General features: G+C 42.0%; 2 protein-coding genes and 1 long non-coding RNA gene across 4 annotated transcripts; 1 reads left to right on the top strand and 2 right to left on the bottom strand.

The window, feature by feature from the left end:
* Positions 1–2,084: 2,084 nt before the first annotated feature.
* Positions 2,085–2,561, bottom strand: LOC111592757. The gene is made up of 2 exons (XR_002750990.2): positions 2,354–2,561; positions 2,085–2,298 (listed from the first exon to the last, which is right to left on the bottom strand). It is a non-coding gene; the product is annotated as an uncharacterized LOC111592757 (long non-coding RNA).
* A 153-nt stretch (positions 2,562–2,714) lies between these two features.
* On the top strand, positions 2,715–5,368 carry LOC111592735 (DNA replication licensing factor Mcm7). The gene is made up of 5 exons (XM_023305127.2): positions 2,715–2,869; positions 2,929–3,298; positions 3,354–3,855; positions 3,913–4,970; positions 5,032–5,368. Exons 1-5 carry the CDS (start codon positions 2,839–2,841, stop codon positions 5,231–5,233), a joined length of 2,163 nt encoding a protein of 720 aa, XP_023160895.1. The 5' UTR covers positions 2,715–2,838; the 3' UTR covers positions 5,234–5,368.
* A 108-nt stretch (positions 5,369–5,476) lies between these two features.
* Positions 5,477–16,760, bottom strand: LOC111592736 (transient receptor potential cation channel subfamily A member 1). 2 transcript variants are annotated; one of them, XM_023305129.2, is made up of 18 exons: positions 16,736–16,760; positions 14,727–14,976; positions 14,507–14,665; positions 12,689–12,886; positions 12,102–12,258; positions 11,952–12,042; positions 11,684–11,879; positions 11,273–11,380; positions 10,440–10,628; positions 9,444–9,672; positions 8,804–9,384; positions 8,420–8,734; positions 8,163–8,273; positions 7,116–7,336; positions 6,580–7,057; positions 6,351–6,513; positions 6,012–6,284; positions 5,477–5,956 (listed from the first exon to the last, which is right to left on the bottom strand). In XM_023305129.2, exons 2-18 carry the CDS (start codon positions 14,898–14,900, stop codon positions 5,661–5,663), a joined length of 3,939 nt encoding a protein of 1,312 aa, XP_023160897.1. In that variant the 5' UTR covers positions 14,901–14,976; positions 16,736–16,760; the 3' UTR covers positions 5,477–5,660. The 2 variants fall into 2 exon arrangements, with proteins under 2 accessions (XP_023160897.1, XP_023160898.1); XM_023305130.2 differs by lacking the exons at positions 8,163–8,273; positions 14,507–14,665; positions 14,727–14,976; positions 16,736–16,760 and adding an exon at positions 7,821–7,928 and having other exon boundaries at positions 12,689–12,944.

Raw genomic sequence — 16,760 nt, 5'->3', positions numbered from 1 at the left:
ACAATGAAAAATATATATAACTAATATATATATATATATATATATATATAAATATAAATATAAAACGAAGGCAACGGCAGCAGCAGCAGCAGCGCAATTAAAAATTCAATTATTATTATTATTAATATTATTATTTTCATTATTATTATTATTATTTTTATTATTATTTGTGTAATGCCTAAGTTGTTACAATTAATTTATTAGTGTTTAAGCTAATTCGATTTTGCAAATTCAAAATCCAATTGGAGTTGCGTTACGTTACTCTGTTTGGCGTTGCCAGCCCTATTTTTTTGTTTCTTCTTCTAGCTTTTCCCAACGCCTGAGCACTTAGCACCTCAACGCTGAATCCAATTAGACTTTTGTGCCATATAAATAAATGTGTTGCGAGGTTTGCACAAACAAAAACAAAAACATAGGCTCAAACTTTGAAACAAACATGTTCTTGAAAACTCATATGAATATCTAAATATAAATATATATAGAAATACATGCATAAATAGCCGTACAGTACGTAAATTAAAATATAAAGCTCAATGTTCAAAGCGAATTGTTCCTTTTTTGGTGTAATTAAATAGAAACAAGACCGATAAATACAAAAAGTAGTTGCTGTTTGAAGAGAGCGAGAATCGATCACAAAAAGTTATACGTAAAAAATGAGAATTTAAAGATTTAAATGTGTTAAATAAGCAAACAGAATAAACCCCGAATAATTGTTATTCAACATTTTTGTGAGAGCTCAAAGAATATGAACAAGAAAAATGCATGAAAATGGAATTTAGTTGAGTAAAACGCACATTTTGGGAAAATCACTAGAAGACTTACAGCTTTATACGCATGAAACGATGAAAATCTATTGAATATGGTAACTATATATATATCTATAGATATATATATACATATATATCTAATATGTAGAATTATTTAAATTAATTTTATATACAAAAATAATTGAACAATTCGAAAGAAATGTCATCAAATGCACACACATTAAAAAACCAGCTAAATATAAAAAATATAAAAATATACCAATATTGATCTAAAGATGAGAACTGAGCAATCGCAATTGAGAATCAGCTTTTGGTCAGATTTGAGTAAAAAAAGAAAATATTTCAAATTCACAATTTAATATTTTCGTTTGTGTTGCAAAGAAAATTATACATAAATAATGCAGCCGCAAAAAAATAAGAAGAAAAAAAACAATTAAGCAAAACTAATTAAATATATATATATATATATATATCAATTTATATATATATACAAACATATGCATATGTAGTATATTAGTGTGTAAAGTGTAAAAAGAAAATGATTTATGAGAAAATGAAATTTAGTTAGTAGCCAATTAACAAAAGGATAATAATACAACAAATTGATCTACTTACTATAAAAAAAAAACAAACACATATATATGTATAACTATATAAATATATATATATATATATAAGTATATACATATATAGATATATGCATACTAATTACTAAAGACCATCTATAAAGAGCAGCTGCGGTGGGTTGAATATGTGTCTGTGTATGTTAAAACTATGTATAATTATTATTTTTATTATTTAACTATTGCATGTGATTAATAATATTTAAGTTAAACGTAAACAAAACATATTATACTGTAACTTATGTATACCGCAACACACACACACACTCACACAATGTGCGAAAAGGAAATATTTAAGCAAATCATCTTTGTAAATCTATTCGAAGATAAAAACAATTGCAAAATGTGCACAAAAAAATTAAATGTACCACTTTTTAGACGCCTAAAAACCAATAAATAATTATGTAACAAAAACAGTCCAAATGTTTATTGGGAACCTGCTTAAATTACTAATGCAGCTGCATATTTCCACAAATACATTTTGTAAAATTTAATTAAGCAAGCAATAAACGTACACATTTCGAATTCAAATTTGAAGCGCCAAATACTTTTGCAGCGTTGCCACCTAGCTTGCAATGCCCGATTAGAATGCTAAAAGCGCTGCAAACTCGTTACTCGATAGTCTCTATCGATATATTAATGTAGATTATCGCTAGAAAAAGAAAACAAAATATGCTAATAAAACAATACATAATTGATTGCAATAAATAATTTTCCATTTATTTTCGTGTATCTTATCTAATTAGAGTTTTTAATCCGTCACATATCGGTGCGATTTGGTGTCGGATCATGTCCTAGTGAATTATGGCCTATTTCGCCTGTAAGCACATGTAAAACGGCGAGAAGATAGCTATAAAGAATATTAAATTGGCCCAAATACAATTCTTTACTATAGGACGACTGGCGGCCTAAGAGGCAGAGTTGATTAATAAAAGTCATCTTAAGGAATTATTCAAGACTTACTTCAGTCGCAACGACTATAGGACGAGACATGCAATAATTATGCGCTATATTATGCACATGCGAAATAATCTCGTTTAACATATTTAGACTTAAGGCTTAACAATTTTTATTTGCGCTTTTCTATTGAATTTATTGGATATTCGAAAGTTTTTGTTTAAAATAAGTGTAACAAGTTTGACGTACCAAATCGTATCAAACGTAGATAGCTCAAAAGGGTATTTCTTAAAAATATATAAATTCAAAGCTAGCTTAGTTTTCATTGTATCCAGAGTGCTTAGCTCTGGCAACCCTGAGGTAGAATTGCAGCTGGCACTCGTTCACAATTGAGAACTATCGAAAGTATCGAAAAAAATGGCGCGAACTTAGCATAACGCGCTGGCAGGAGTGAGCGAGGCGCCGTTTTGTTGTATTTTGATAGCATTTTGTTGCACACAACAGCGGAGTCAAGATTAAACATTGAATAAATATTATAATAAAGTATAAAAATGGCGCACCGTGACTATGCACAAGACAGAGGTAAAAGCAAGGGTTAAATCAAGAAATTTTCAAAGCGATTTATAATAAATTTCATATAGAATCCATCAAAACATTTTTGGCCGAGTTCTGTAAATGTGACGATGATGGCAAAAAAGACTTTGTCTATGGCTCACAACTGGTAAAGCTCGCACATCGCGAGCAAGTATTAATTACAATCGATCTGGATGATTTGGCGGAATTCAATGAGAGCCTCGCTGAGGCTGTGATTGAGAATTGCCGGCGCTATGCGTCAATCTTTAGTGATGTGATTGCCGAACTGCTGCCAAGCTATAAGCAGCAGGAGGTGCACGCTAAGGACGCACTGGACGTCTACATTGAGCATCGCCTAATGATGGATGCGCGCACACGAAATCCTATGGAACAAAGGGATGAACGCAATGCATTTCCCACAGAGCTGATGAAGCGATTGTGAGTAGAGACAGAGTGATGGAAAGGATCCCAAATAACTTTCATAATTTCTTAGTGAGGTCAGCTTCAAACCGCAGTCCACAGAGAAGGCGCACTCCATACGCGAAGTGAAGGCCCAGCAAATTGGGAAATTGGTCACAGTTCGTGGCATTGTGACGCGCTGCACCGAAGTGAAGCCCATGATGGTGGTGGCCACCTACACTTGCGATCGCTGTGGTTCTGAGACCTATCAGCCAGTCAATTCGCTCTCCTTCATACCTGTCCAGGAGTGTCCCTCGGATGACTGTCGCGTGAACAAAGCTGGCGGTCGTTTGTATCTGCAGACGCGCGGCTCGAAGTTCGTCAAGTTTCAGGAGCTCAAAATGCAGGAGCACAGCGATCAGGTGCCCGTGGGTCACATTCCACGCAGTATGACGGTGCTGTGTCGTGGCGAGGTCACACGCATGGCTCAGCCCGGCGATCACGTTCTGATCTCTGGTGTCTTTTTACCTATGGTACGCACAGGATTTGCTCAGATGATTCAGGGTCTGCTCTCGGAGACCTTTCTGCAGGCGCACGTAAGTCTAGTAGATAATTCTTAAACGCTGCCCTGCCTAACTATTATATTCCGTTAGCGCATCATCTGCATTAACAAGAACGATGACATTACGGACAAGGATTGTGAACTGACGCCCGCTGAGCTGGAGGAGCTGGCACAGGATGATTTCTATGAGCGGCTGGCCACCAGCTTGGCACCCGAGATCTATGGCCATTTGGATGTGAAGAAGGCGCTGTTGCTGCTACTCGTTGGCGGCGTCGACAAACGTCCGGATGGCATGAAGATACGTGGCAACATCAACATCTGTCTGATGGGTGATCCCGGTGTGGCCAAATCTCAGCTGCTCGGCTACATTAGCCGCTTGGCTATACGCTCGCAGTACACCACAGGCCGCGGCTCCTCAGGCGTGGGTCTAACGGCTGCTGTCATGAAGGATCCACTCACTGGCGAAATGACGCTCGAAGGCGGCGCCTTGGTCTTGGCTGATCAGGGCGTCTGCTGCATTGATGAGTTCGACAAGATGGCAGATACGGATCGTACAGCCATACACGAGGTGATGGAGCAACAGACCATTTCGATTGCCAAGGCGGGCATCATGACCACGTTGAATGCGCGTGTCTCCATCTTGGCTGCTGCCAATCCCGCCTTCGGTCGCTACAATCCCCGGCGCACAGTGGAGCAGAATATACAGCTGCCTGCAGCTTTGCTGTCGCGTTTCGATCTGCTGTGGCTCATTCAGGACAAGCCCGACAGGGACAACGATCTGCGTCTGGCAAAACATATTACCTACGTACATAGTCATAGCCGGCAACCGCCTTCGAGGGTCAAGTCGCTGGATATGCATTTGATGCGTCGCTATATCAATCTCTGCAAGCGGAAGCATCCCACCATACCTGACGAGCTCACCGACTACATTGTGGGCGCCTATGTGGAGCTGCGTCGCGAGGCACGCAACCAGAAGGACATGACGTTTACATCCGCTCGTAATCTGCTCGGTATTTTGCGTCTGTCCACGGCTCTTGCACGTCTGCGTCTCTCCGACCGCGTGGAGAAGGACGATGTGGCCGAGGCGCTGCGTTTGCTCGAAATGTCAAAGGATTCTCTAAACCAAATACATGAACACCAAAAGGGACAGTGAGTATTGCCCAAATGTCTCCAATTAGCAATGATTCTTACTATCCTCGAACTCTTGCAGCGTGCCAAATACTTCGGATCGCATCTTTGCCATCGTACGCGAGCTGGCCGGCTCTGGCAAGGCTGTCAAGATCGCCGACATCATGGATCGCTGCACGACAAAGGGCTTCAAACCGGATCAGGTGGACAAGTGCATCGACGACTACGAGGAGCTCAACGTCTGGCAGGTCAACATGGGCCGCACCAAAATAACATTCATCTAAGCCTACCACATCCGGGGCTTATTTTATCTATTTCTATATAACTGTTAAGCTCATCTCAAAGACATTTCAGCAACAAATTCACATTTCATTTTTAATTAATTAATAAAATCGCATATTTCTCTAATTTAGCATGCATAAATTGACTTTTATTGAAGCACACTTAAACACAGATAGAGACAAATACATATTTAATACATTTAAAAGATTTGTGAAATATGAAAAAAAAAAACAATACGCGCAGAGCTCAGCTTTGTTGCCTTTTAAATTCGTAGTTCAATCCTTTTCGGTTGCATACAGATTCCCAAATCCCGATTCAATTATACAGACATCGATAAGTATATAGATTATAATATATGTCATTTAACAAAGAAGCGCTACTTGGTTATAGTTACGACCAGGTGCTCAGGTGCTCGGGTGCTCGGTTGCTCTACATGCTCTTGTTGAAGCTTAGCGCAGCTCGAAGTTTATTACGTATACGCGGAGAGTTCCAGCGATTGCAGCCCGCCGAGCTGAGGCCCACCACAGAGCGCAGCTCATTGGGTGAGATGCCCTCGTCGACATCATCAGCCTCCGTTTTGATCTCCATCTTCTGCACAATGAGACGCACCAGCTGATGCTGCTGCTCCAGCATACGACTGATGTCGCGCAGCTTGCGTCGCTGACGGTCCAGCTCAGCATTGATGAAATCGTCATTGTTATCAAAGCCAATCACATCCATAGCAGCTGTGCAGAGGCAGAGTTAGTGGTAGCTAGAGTTAGAGCTAAGCGGACTACTTACAATCCTCGGTGAAGGGATTTGAAAACCATTTGCGCAATATGAAGTCGAGAAAGCCAATTTTGCATTTGGTATCATTTGGATATTCAATCAGCTCCATCTTATCCACGCGCTGCAACCACACATGGGGCAGCTTACGCTCCAGCTCGGTATGAAGCACCACCTGCATGGCCAGTCGCTTTAGCTGAGCATTGCGACGCACTGACTCGATGTCGCCCACGGCCAAACCGATGAGCAAATTCATCAGCAAAATGGGCATCAGAATCATAAAAACACCTGAGGCGAAACAGAGTTCGATAGAGAAATGTGTGAAGAGCGCTTAGTCAAGCAGATGTGGCTCACTCAGTATCAAGAAGGAGGTCATGGGCACCTTTAGCTGGTCGCGATAGTAGGTGTTGACATAGGTGCCCACAAAATCCAGCTCGCCCAGCATCATGGAGAAGGTGCGCAGCAGGGACATGGGTATATTGGAGAAGGACAAGTGATTCGGCTGTGGATCAATTATCTGTAAGAGAGTGAAACCCAGCTAGAAGACAATGATCTAATCATAGCTAGTACGTCAAACGCTCACCTTCGACAGCAGTATGTAGAAAGCCAGGCCAAAAGCAATGATCAGTATGGAGAAGACCAGCAGCACTTTGATCAACGTCTGTAATATCTCCAGGAACATGACCACATAGATGCCAACCTGATCGAAGCGCTGCAGGAAGAGCAGCAAACGAAACCAGGACAAGAAAACGGCAATCGATGCAGCTGAATAGTGAATGGTATTAATGGCGCCATCCGGCCTGAAGGCGGGCGTTATCATAATCAAAGCTGATATGTACAGCACCCAGGAGATGAGATTGACCGTCTCCACCAAGTAGTGCAGACGCTGCTGATAGATCTGTATCAATTCACGCATCGAGTTGAGCAATATGTAAACGACAATCACAATGGCACAGAAGAGTATGGCCGTGGTGCGATTGATGCTCTCCACGCACGAGTCCAGACGTATTTGAGCAGCCAGCGCTGGGCTCTGCGACAGATTCCTGGTCAGCACCTCCCACCTGGCATAGGTGGATAGATAAATGATTCACCTGAGAACGGAGTCCAGTTAACACTTACCCCAAGTTGCAATACTGACTGACAGCTTTGTTGTCTCCGGGACGCAGTTCAATGTTGTTCATCATCAGCGATGAGTAGATTGTGACAAAGACCAAAAAGATGGAGTAGACCAGCAGATTGGCGAGATGAAAGTATTTGCCATACGAATTCCATTTCATTTGCAAATATTTCTGGCTTAGCGGGTGGGCCAGCAGCTCCACGCGTCCGTGTGTGACCATGGTCTAGCCAGGCAAAAGGAGTGCGGTGAGAGGGAGAGAGAGGGAGAGAGAAAGAGAAAGAGAAAGAGAGGGGGAGAGAGAGAGAGAGAAGAGAGAGAGAAGAGAGAGAAGAGAGAGAAGAGAGAGAGAGAGAGAGAAGAGAGAGAGAGAGAAGAGAGAGAGAGAGAGAAGAGAGAGAGAAAAAGAGGAGAAATATAAATAGATATAGAGTAAAATAAAGAGATATATAGTGAGATAGAGAAATAGAGAGGGATATATGGAGAGAGAAACAGAGAGATAAAGAAAGAAACAAAGAGAGAGAGAGTCACATTAGTGAAGAGTTACTTTATCTACAGTCACAACAAATAGTAAAACAACACTAAGTCTACACAGTACAACAAAGTTCAGCAAGTGCATGTTCTTGGGACGATTTTACAGTTGCCTTTAGTTTTTTTTTTAGGAGAAAATTAGTTTTCCACATAGTTTTCAAACTTAGGTTTAGACTCACATTCACAACGGCCAATGGCGCCGGCCGCCATTTAGGATCATTGAGTTCTTTACGCTTTTCCTCAATTTGCTCGGGGGTTTTTTGGAATGGCGCAAATGAATATTTGATCTAAATGTATTTTGTTTTTATATTTCGAATTAAAATTAAAACAGTCTCAAAGTGTGATGTGGTGCATGTTCGTGACTAATGAATCGGATGTAGCGGACCCTAACTGCAAGATCATCAGGCAAGAGAAACAAAAACCGAAACAAAAATCAAAGAAAAACGAATAACGGTAAACGAACAAGTATAAAAAGACACTCAAGTGGCATGCAACTGTCTGGGCAGCTGATTTCTGCTTACATTCAAAGCCGGCAATGGAATGGGATTTGATGTCATGATCGGCTCTCCGGTTTTCTCATCGATCTTGGCAAACATATAGGGACATTGCAAGAATGCGAATGAGTACCTAATCTATATATATCATTGCGATTCAAAGAGAAGAATTTAGAGTTTAGCAGCCGCTGGCCAACTAGCATTTAGTTCATGAAGTTGATGAGATGAGCTTCTAAATGTTGAATGTTAAATGTGCCCCGAGTGAAGGACCACGATCAACTTACGTAAAAGCTCTTCGAATCCTTCTTACAATTCGCCTTCGTAATGCACTTGTCCTGCACAGCCTCGAATACCTTCGGCATGGAGGCGATTAGGGCCAGGGTCACGCATGGATGTTTATCGGAGCGCAGAGCCATCACCTCGTTCGCCCGCTCCTCGTGGGTGACCATGGCGAGCGCTGCCTCCGGATACTTGTAGTAGATGGCGTAGTCAATGGCACTCATGTCCAGCACATTGTAGACCAGTTTGCAGCCCATGGACATCAGCACGGATATCGCATGAGGCTTGTTCTCCATCGTGGCCAAGTGCAACGCGGTGTTCTGTCCGAGAGAGATGTCGATGGAGATAAATAATAAGCCAATCTGATAGCCACTCATTCATGCTCTTACCCCATCTTTGTCCAGTTGATCGAGTAGATGCGAGTGCACCGAGTGCAGCAGCTCTATGGTCTCAGTGTAGCCTGACATGGCAGCCAGCTGCAGAGGATTGCGACCCGAATGATCGCGATGCAGCAGAGCTCCACGATTGAGCAGTAGCTGCACCACGCGCGTATGCCCCTGCTGCGAGGCAATGTGCAGTGGCGTCATGCCCGCGCCATCGCTCTCGTTGATGATGAACGAGCCCTTCTCCGAGTCGAGCAGCTGTCGCACCGTATTGTAGCGGCCATAGCGTGCGGCAAAGTGCAGCGGACTCTCGTTGTTGTTGTTCTTCAGATTGATGCAGGCGCCCAGCCGTATGAGATTCTCCAGCGAGCGTATATGCCCATCCCGACTAGCATAGTGCAGCGGCGAGCAGCCCATGTTGTCCTTCTCATTGAGCAGCAGCTGCAGCTGCGCCTGTGTCTGGCAATTGGCCACCTGCTCGGCAAAGTCCGTCAACCGGCCGCCGTTCATGATGACAAAGTGCAGCACATTCCGCGCTGCAGCATCCTTCACATCGATGCTGGCGCCCAGACGTATTAGCAGATGCACTAGAAACATAAAGACGTTTAACTAAAGTTAGTCGCATTTACTATCCAGATTTGCCCACCCGTTTTCCAGCCGCTGCGCGAGGCGGCCAGCAGCAGCGGCGATCGATGCTCCTTGTCCAGCGCATTGATCTCTGCGCCCTCGTTGACCAGATAAGAGACAATATCCGGATGATCGAACATGGAAGCACAGTGCAGCGGCGTCATCTTCTGTACATCCGTGCAGCTGAGACAAATTCGCTTCTCCAACGGCTGCATCTCAAACATAAGTTTTACTATTTCAATTGCGCCCTGTGATTGATGAGCATGCGAAGAGACAATTTTATAAAGTTTGTTGTGAAGGCTCAACTGCTCGACTAGAGGCTACCCTATGCCCTGCAGCTTATTCCGTCTGCATCCTCTAGAAATGCAAGTCGAAGCTAAAGAGTCACATGTGCACAGGTAAATTGACTAAGTTCATTAACCCCGCCTACATTGCACTTTCGCCTACGTCAAATCCACATTTAATGTACTCCTTGAACATATTTTCGAGTTATTTCAGCTATTTTGATACCTTAAATATGCGATAAATCAAATCAGAAATGTAAATAAACAAATCCATAGAAGTTCGCGCTCTTGATGAACCTTTTGTAAACTTATTCGCAGAACCTTTGATTATTTATAGAATACAAGCTGAGAGCTTGTTTCCCTGGCACACCTCTCTGTCCACTCACGTGTCTTTGTTTTGGTATGTGCTAACGCACTGCCGAATGCTCAACTGTATTTGGCCACAAAGTCACGTTCGTCTTAGCGGCATTTGCATAAGAATTTGTCAAATTAAAGTCAGCTAAAATATTTCTTAAAACAGGAGAGAAATGTATCCAGAGCTGGGAGCTGCGAACTGACAACTGGGAAGTCGAGAGCCTTTTACTGAGAACTGTGTTTGGCTATCGAGTGCGTGCCAAATGGACATTCGCTTAACCAGCTGTGACACTGCGAAATATGAGCGCTGTCTGGCTAAGCTGTATGTCCTTGACAGACACCAAGGCATCGCACCATCCAACCACCCAACCACTTACCTGGGCGCAAGCTAAGTGCACGGGCGTTGAGAGATCGTGTTGCTGTGTGGATATCTTCGCGCCAGATTTCAGGCACAACTCCACGGCTTTGATGTCACCTCCATGCACAGCTGAATGCAGCGGCACATTGCCCTCGGAATCGTAGAAGGATATCATTTCCTCGCGAGTGCAGCCGCGTTGTTCGCCCCACTGAAATAACCAAGGATAGATAAAGCTTTAATTGCACTATGCTTATCGAGCGAGACAAGCTGTTACTAAGTTGGTGAGAAGAAGAGAGATTTCGATTAATATATAATTGTAATTTAGCTAAGACAGAAAAACTTCTGATTGGAAACTGTTCGTATAAATAAGAAAATCATTAAGAGCTTCCACTTCTAGAAAATTCTAATTTAAAATCTACTCTAGTCTAGTCTAGAAAAAACAGGAAAAAAGTCGTTGACCGACTTTGGGCTTGACCCAAAATTTGATATTTTTAAGCGAGGAACCCCCTGCATTGTCTTTTATTTTATTTTATTTTTTTTTGTTATTAAATCAGTTGAAAAGTCGCAACATCCGTAAGCTGGTCGAATTTGATACTTTTATAATTGACTTCTTTATGGGGCAGCAGCGTGTGCGGCGAATACGCCATTTCAAAGCAACACGAAAAAACGGACATTAAACTGAAGAGTCCAATGCAAAAGGTTAACTTGTCTTGGCTGCAACACGAATTAAGTAAAGTGGATAAGCGCCTGGGGACACTGATTGGTGAAGCACTCACAAAAACTTTGTCAACAACTACAAGGCGAACCGAGGAGTATCTGTGTGTGTGTGTTCGTGTGTGTGTGGGTACTTGCCTGAAAGAAGACCTCCATGGTCTTAGAGCTGGCGTTTTTAGCCGCCTCGTGTATGGGATAGTAACCATTGTTGCAAGGTCTACGGGGGCATGCATCAAATTCTGTTATCTGTAAGATACGACATACACAAATGCATTACATAACATACTCCCGGAGTCAACTACTCAAACATAACACAGTACGTATACATAATGCAGCTTACAAAATAATATAGCATACTTTTGTGCGCAACCAAATTGAAATATGTACAAACCTTTTTGTTTCTCTTTGTTCGGATGATAAATGATTGAGTATTTTATTGTGATTGATTAGTGTTTGATATAAGAGGCATAACTGAGCAGGTAATACAACAATAATAGATACATATGTATATATATATTTACAAAGACTTTGGCGACTCACACCACCTACCAGGATACGAGCGCACTCCTCATGATCGTAGATAGCAGCCAAGTGCAGAGCGGTGCGTCCGTGCTCGCCGCCCTGCTGGATGTTGATGACATTACGGTATTGACCCATGACACGCAAGCACTTGACCTTGTTGAGCTCCGTGGCCAAATGGACCGGCGCCTGCTTCTTCTCGTTCAATATGCCCGTATCAACAGGACTGTAAACACAGGTTGAAAAACATAAATCATAAAACTGCAAGCTGCTGCAGGCCTGGCCTGCCGCCACTTACATCGAGAGCAAATAGTCCAGAGCATCGTAAGCATCGCACTCGACAGCAATATGCATCGGCGTATTGCCGGCATTGTCCTTGGCATTGAAGTCTGCGCAAGGGGGAGGCAGATTTATTACTATAGCAATCGGCTGTGGCCGCTTCACTTACCTCCGCTCTGATCGCGTATGTAGCGCAAGATGTTGACACGATTCCTGGCCGCTGCCTGATGTGCTGCCGTCCGTCCCTTGCCATCCTGCAGTGCGATACGCGTGTTATCAGCCATAAACAGACGCTTAAAATCATCCAAGTTGCCCGACTCAGCGGCCTGCAAAATGACAGAAGGATTTATGTCAGCTCAAAACTCAATTTGAAGTGGAATTAAAGCTGAAAGCCTTGCCGTCTACTCTCGCTGCAGTTGGTCACAGCACTCGAGTCAAATCAAAATTCCACTGTAAATTGAACAAGGCACACGCAATATTCATTTATGTGTTGCCCCTTGCAACCGGCGACGCACAAGCAACGCACAACAGCAATGTCAATAGAGTTCTTAATCAGAAATGAATTCTTCTTCTTCGACAATTGTCATTTGTCGTCTGCTTGCCATTGTTCTTTGTGTAGCAGCTGCTGCTTGATGCAGTAGCTACTTCATTTGCATGAATCTATTTAGTTAGCACTCGGGCTTCCTGGCCAACTGAATCTAATTACTACTTGATTAACAACTTCTAAACGAGTTTAGGAATTTCTCGTCCGTTTACCTGCAGCATTTCGTTGACGTGAATTTTGGGCGCCGAAGACATCCGTAGGATGCGCGCCCATTTGTTGGGCAAACTCAGTGGCGGCATCTCCGACAGCTCTGAGCCGGAGGCACAGCCGCTAATCAAATAACGCAATGGACTGATGACCACATCTCTTTTCGGTATCTCCTTGTCGTTCATTGTGTTAGGCGTCGTTCGCTCAATTTCATTGTTTATTTATTTTTTATTTCTTTTAAATCTTCATTCTCTCGTTAACAACTGCCAACGGCTTCCGTCTTAACTTGGTTTTCCGTTTTTAACAAATATTGTTTTTCAAATATATTTAGTTAAACATTAAACAATTCAGCTCAAACTCTGTATATTTATCGATATAGTTAAGCATTTGTTTAAGAATTTAATAAAATATATATTTTATATAGATTTCTGGTTCTTTCTTTAATTTTTAAAGAATATAATAATGTGATATATAATAAGTAATATATTATATTATATATTATATTTATTTAAAAAAAAAAAAGAAACTGTTTTCAGTCACATCTTGACGTTTTCTTGCTTTTAATATGTTTTCTTTTAAAATTTTAAAATATTTTCTTCACAATTTTAGTTCACATTTTGTCAGCATTTATTGGATTTACTTTCAAGCTTAACCAACTGTATTTAAAAGTATTTTCTGATCTCACTGAATTGGCTTTGCGCGCACAACAAGTCCTGGCAGACTGAAATCTCGGCATACGCATCCTTCGCTTTTATAGCCGTGCCTTGCCGAAGGCAAGGATTTTGAGCGAAGCACGACGCGTGGTGAATTTCCTTTAATTTCACAGTCAATTTTCATTTTCATGTTCATTTGCTGTTGTTGCTGTTGTTGGGGGTAACTTGTTGCGCTGTGTAGCTCTTGCGTGTCTTGTTGGCATTTCTGTTATGCATAGCTCTTGGCACTTGCTTATCTTTGAGCTCCATTGTTATCTGGCTTTATGTAATAACAAATCGTGTTTGCCACACACATTGAACTTTGACACAGTTGAGCGCAGTAGCCTCATAAATGAACTGTTGACATGGCTGTAAATCGGTTCGAAACCGGAAGTGGCTCTGGAACCCAAGCGGTTGCTTGAGCGACAATTGATTTGTGATCAATCAGAAGTGGAATAAACTGTGCTTGAATTTCGATTACACTAGGGGTCTAGGTTAGGTACGGTGGGATAGGTCTAGGTAGAACTGACATTGAGCGAGCTGTTAAACAAAGCCGAGATTCCTTCTTATTTCTCTTATGCGGGTTTCTCTCTTTATATTTCTCTTTGTCGCCTTGCCCCAGAGCTCTTCAAAGCTTTTAAAATCGCTATCTTATGAATCAGACAGAATATAAAACGGCTAACAATTTATCTCTTCATTTGTCTCACTGAGCCGTCTGGGAACAAAGGCAAGTTAAAGCATTGAGAGTCAGTAAGTACGAAAGCTATTTTAAAGCATTTTCTTCAGATCTCGTTGGCGTATATAATTAAAAAGATCTAACTAGTTTTAGCCTACTCTTGTGATCTTGAGATGCAGAAGTTCTAGCTAGTTCTAGCTAGTTCTAGCTATATTAATAATCATTACTCTCCCTTCGCTTCTCTCTCGTCTCTCCCGCTATCTTTTCCTAGTTCAGATCTCTCTTCAACTAGATCGCATTAGCATAATTATCTCGGAATCTTCTAGAGTTGCTAAGTTCTAGCTAGTTTCAGCTATTTTTGGCTAGACAATCAATAAGCTTTTTTCATAACACATCTCCTGGGAATCAGTTTATCACTCTAGCAAATTGGCAACCACTCGATTAGCCAGACTCACCCTCAATATCCTGAAGGGGCTGTCACGCAACAGGCAGACCTGTTCCACTTGCTGTTCGGCTGGCAGTATGGCCTCCAGTGGGGACTCCGCATCATCTCCCGCCATATCCACACGCTTGGGACCGGCACTGCGCTCGATTATCATCGAGAATATCCAGTACTGCGAAATTAACCAGCTCTTAAGCTCGATACGTTTCTAGAATTTCCATTGTCTCACTCACCTTGCTATTGCGATTGCTGGCCCCGCCCCCGCCACCACCGCCGCCGCCACCACCACCGCCTCCGCCGCTATTGGAGCGCAACTTGGGCAGCAATTTGGGCTGTGCCTCCATCAGATCGGGCGGCGAGAGAGCTGCACATTGGGCATTGTAAACATTATTCCAGAGCTTGGGCATATTGGGCGGATCCAGTTGCTGTGGCTCTTGCTGATCTATGCCAGCTGTTGCGATGGTAAAGGGTCGCAAGTCGCGACTGTGAACGATAGATTGGCATTCGTCAGTGCTGCGTATTTCACAATAATCCCTGTCACAATTATCAGCCACAATCAATCGGCTAATTAGTTATTGATTGGGCTGCCCAAACCAAACCGTTTAACAAACGTCTCTCTCTATTTAGATAACCCAATCACTCGTCACACGATATTCAAACTTGTTGTTGTTGTTGCTTTTGTTTGCTCAGGAAGATAAGGGTGCAAGCCGCAGCTATCGCGGGGGTTGGCAACTGTACAATAACGCTTGACGGGTCTCTGAAATAATGCTGCCAATTTCTCGGACTGTCTCTTAGTAAAAAACCGAGAAGAGTATATTAGTTTTATTGTAATATATGTACCAGGCAGAAGGCTGTGCCAGGCACTATAAAGTATATTTATACCCGATAAGGATGACGAATTGAATCTAGTCTATCTTTGGGTCGTATACTCCCGAGTCGAGCACTCGCTACTGTTTAACCTAATGTTTATAATTGTCACGGTGTCAACGCCCGTTTGTCACAGTTTTTATTGCGCCGCTCTCTGGGGAGACCGAATGGTTAATTAAAGAGTCGCTTAGTTTTGGCAGAGACAGTTAAGGGCACATCCATTTGCATTATACACTGGCCACGCCCCTCACCTGCTCTGCTCCAGCCGCATAGCGAGACGGTACACAGAACCAACTACCTCGAAGACTGAAAACCAACTAAACGATAAATCTGGCGTCTGATATTTACCTGCATCAGTGGCTTCTTAATTAAATTACACAGATAAAGATCAGCTGTCTATATTCGAATCAGAGCCAACATGTCTTATGCATGCCTCGTCGGCATTGTGCATTTGCCTAATGAAAATATCGAAAAGGTTTGCAAGCTGAGCAGGCTCTAGCTTATTGTGATTACCCAATCGTCCAATCGAAAGGTCAATTTTCCTTTTTTATGGGCTGATGAGTTGACAAAATGCCCAAAAACTTTGATTAGTATGAGTGCTGCAGGCAAACAGAAGGTAACATATGTGTCTTTTCCTTTTGGCATGAATTTGATTAATTAAATTGCTAGACATTGCAATATCAAATGACATATGGAGAGCTCTTTTCTAATACTGAGAGGTGTTTATTGCTGCAGAGAACTTTCTTAATTTAATTAATATTTTTGCTATTCTATAAAATTAGAATTAACTCTTCTAGAATAATAAAAGCTGCCTGATAGAGACTATCGTAGAGCAAATGTGCAACAGCAGGGCGACTTGCAATAGAGTCTGTTACCTCGTTAAAAAGAACTTTCGATGGAAAAGCTGGCATTTGGACACAGGTGCAGATTAACAGTGTGCAACTTGGGCACATACGAAGGCTCCACCTTGAGGTTTAAAGTGGAATAATTCCTGATCACAGGATGAGAGACAGCCTAGGATAGAGTAGATTTATTAATCGGTAAGCAGTCGAACACACACTAAAGGGACGACCCGACTGACGTTTACCTACGTCAACCACAAAGAGATGAAGAAAATTATTATTCTTATTACAATATGTCTGCTTGTCCACTCGCAGACTGAACAGACTTATTCCATGAACAATATCAAATATTTCTATATAACAGATATTTTATATATATATTTATTTATTGCACCTAATTGAAATTGATCAGTTTTTGAGCTACTTCTTAATGTCTTCTTTCATTCCATGACTTCTATTGCCATGTTTTTATTAATAATTATTTAAATATTAAATATAACTTAAATATTCCACATTTTAATTTTAGTTTTTACCTGATTTCCAATGAGAAACGTTCGA

The sequence above is a fragment of the Drosophila hydei genome, unplaced genomic scaffold (genome assembly GCF_003285905.1).
Source record: "Drosophila hydei strain 15085-1641.00,03,60 unplaced genomic scaffold, DhydRS2 tig00008135-arrow-pilon, whole genome shotgun sequence".
NCBI lineage: Eukaryota > Metazoa > Arthropoda > Insecta > Diptera > Drosophilidae > Drosophila > Drosophila hydei.
The sequence above is the reverse complement of the archived record's forward strand: the minus strand, read 5'-3'. Positions and strand labels throughout refer to the sequence as shown.

Excerpts from the sequence above, each read along its gene's own strand:
- LOC111592735 (XM_023305127.2), top strand. The coding sequence starts at position 2,839 with ATGGCGCACCGTGACTATGCACAAGACAGAG. Across the intron at positions 3,299-3,353 it reads ACAGAGCTGATGAAGCGATT|TGAGGTCAGCTTCAAACCGC; the intron begins GTGAGTAGAGAC and ends ATAATTTCTTAG. Across the intron at positions 3,856-3,912 it reads AGACCTTTCTGCAGGCGCAC|CGCATCATCTGCATTAACAA; the intron begins GTAAGTCTAGTA and ends ATATTCCGTTAG.
- LOC111592736 (XM_023305129.2), bottom strand. The coding sequence starts at position 14,900 with ATGCCCAAGCTCTGGAATAATGTTTACAATGCCCAATGTGCAGCTCTC. Across the intron at positions 9,673-10,439 it reads TGCACTTAGCTTGCGCCCAG|GGCGCAATTGAAATAGTAAA; the intron begins GTAAGTGGTTGG and ends CATCAATCACAG. Across the intron at positions 8,735-8,803 it reads ATCAACTGGACAAAGATGGG|AACACCGCGTTGCACTTGGC; the intron begins GTAAGAGCATGA and ends TCTCTCGGACAG.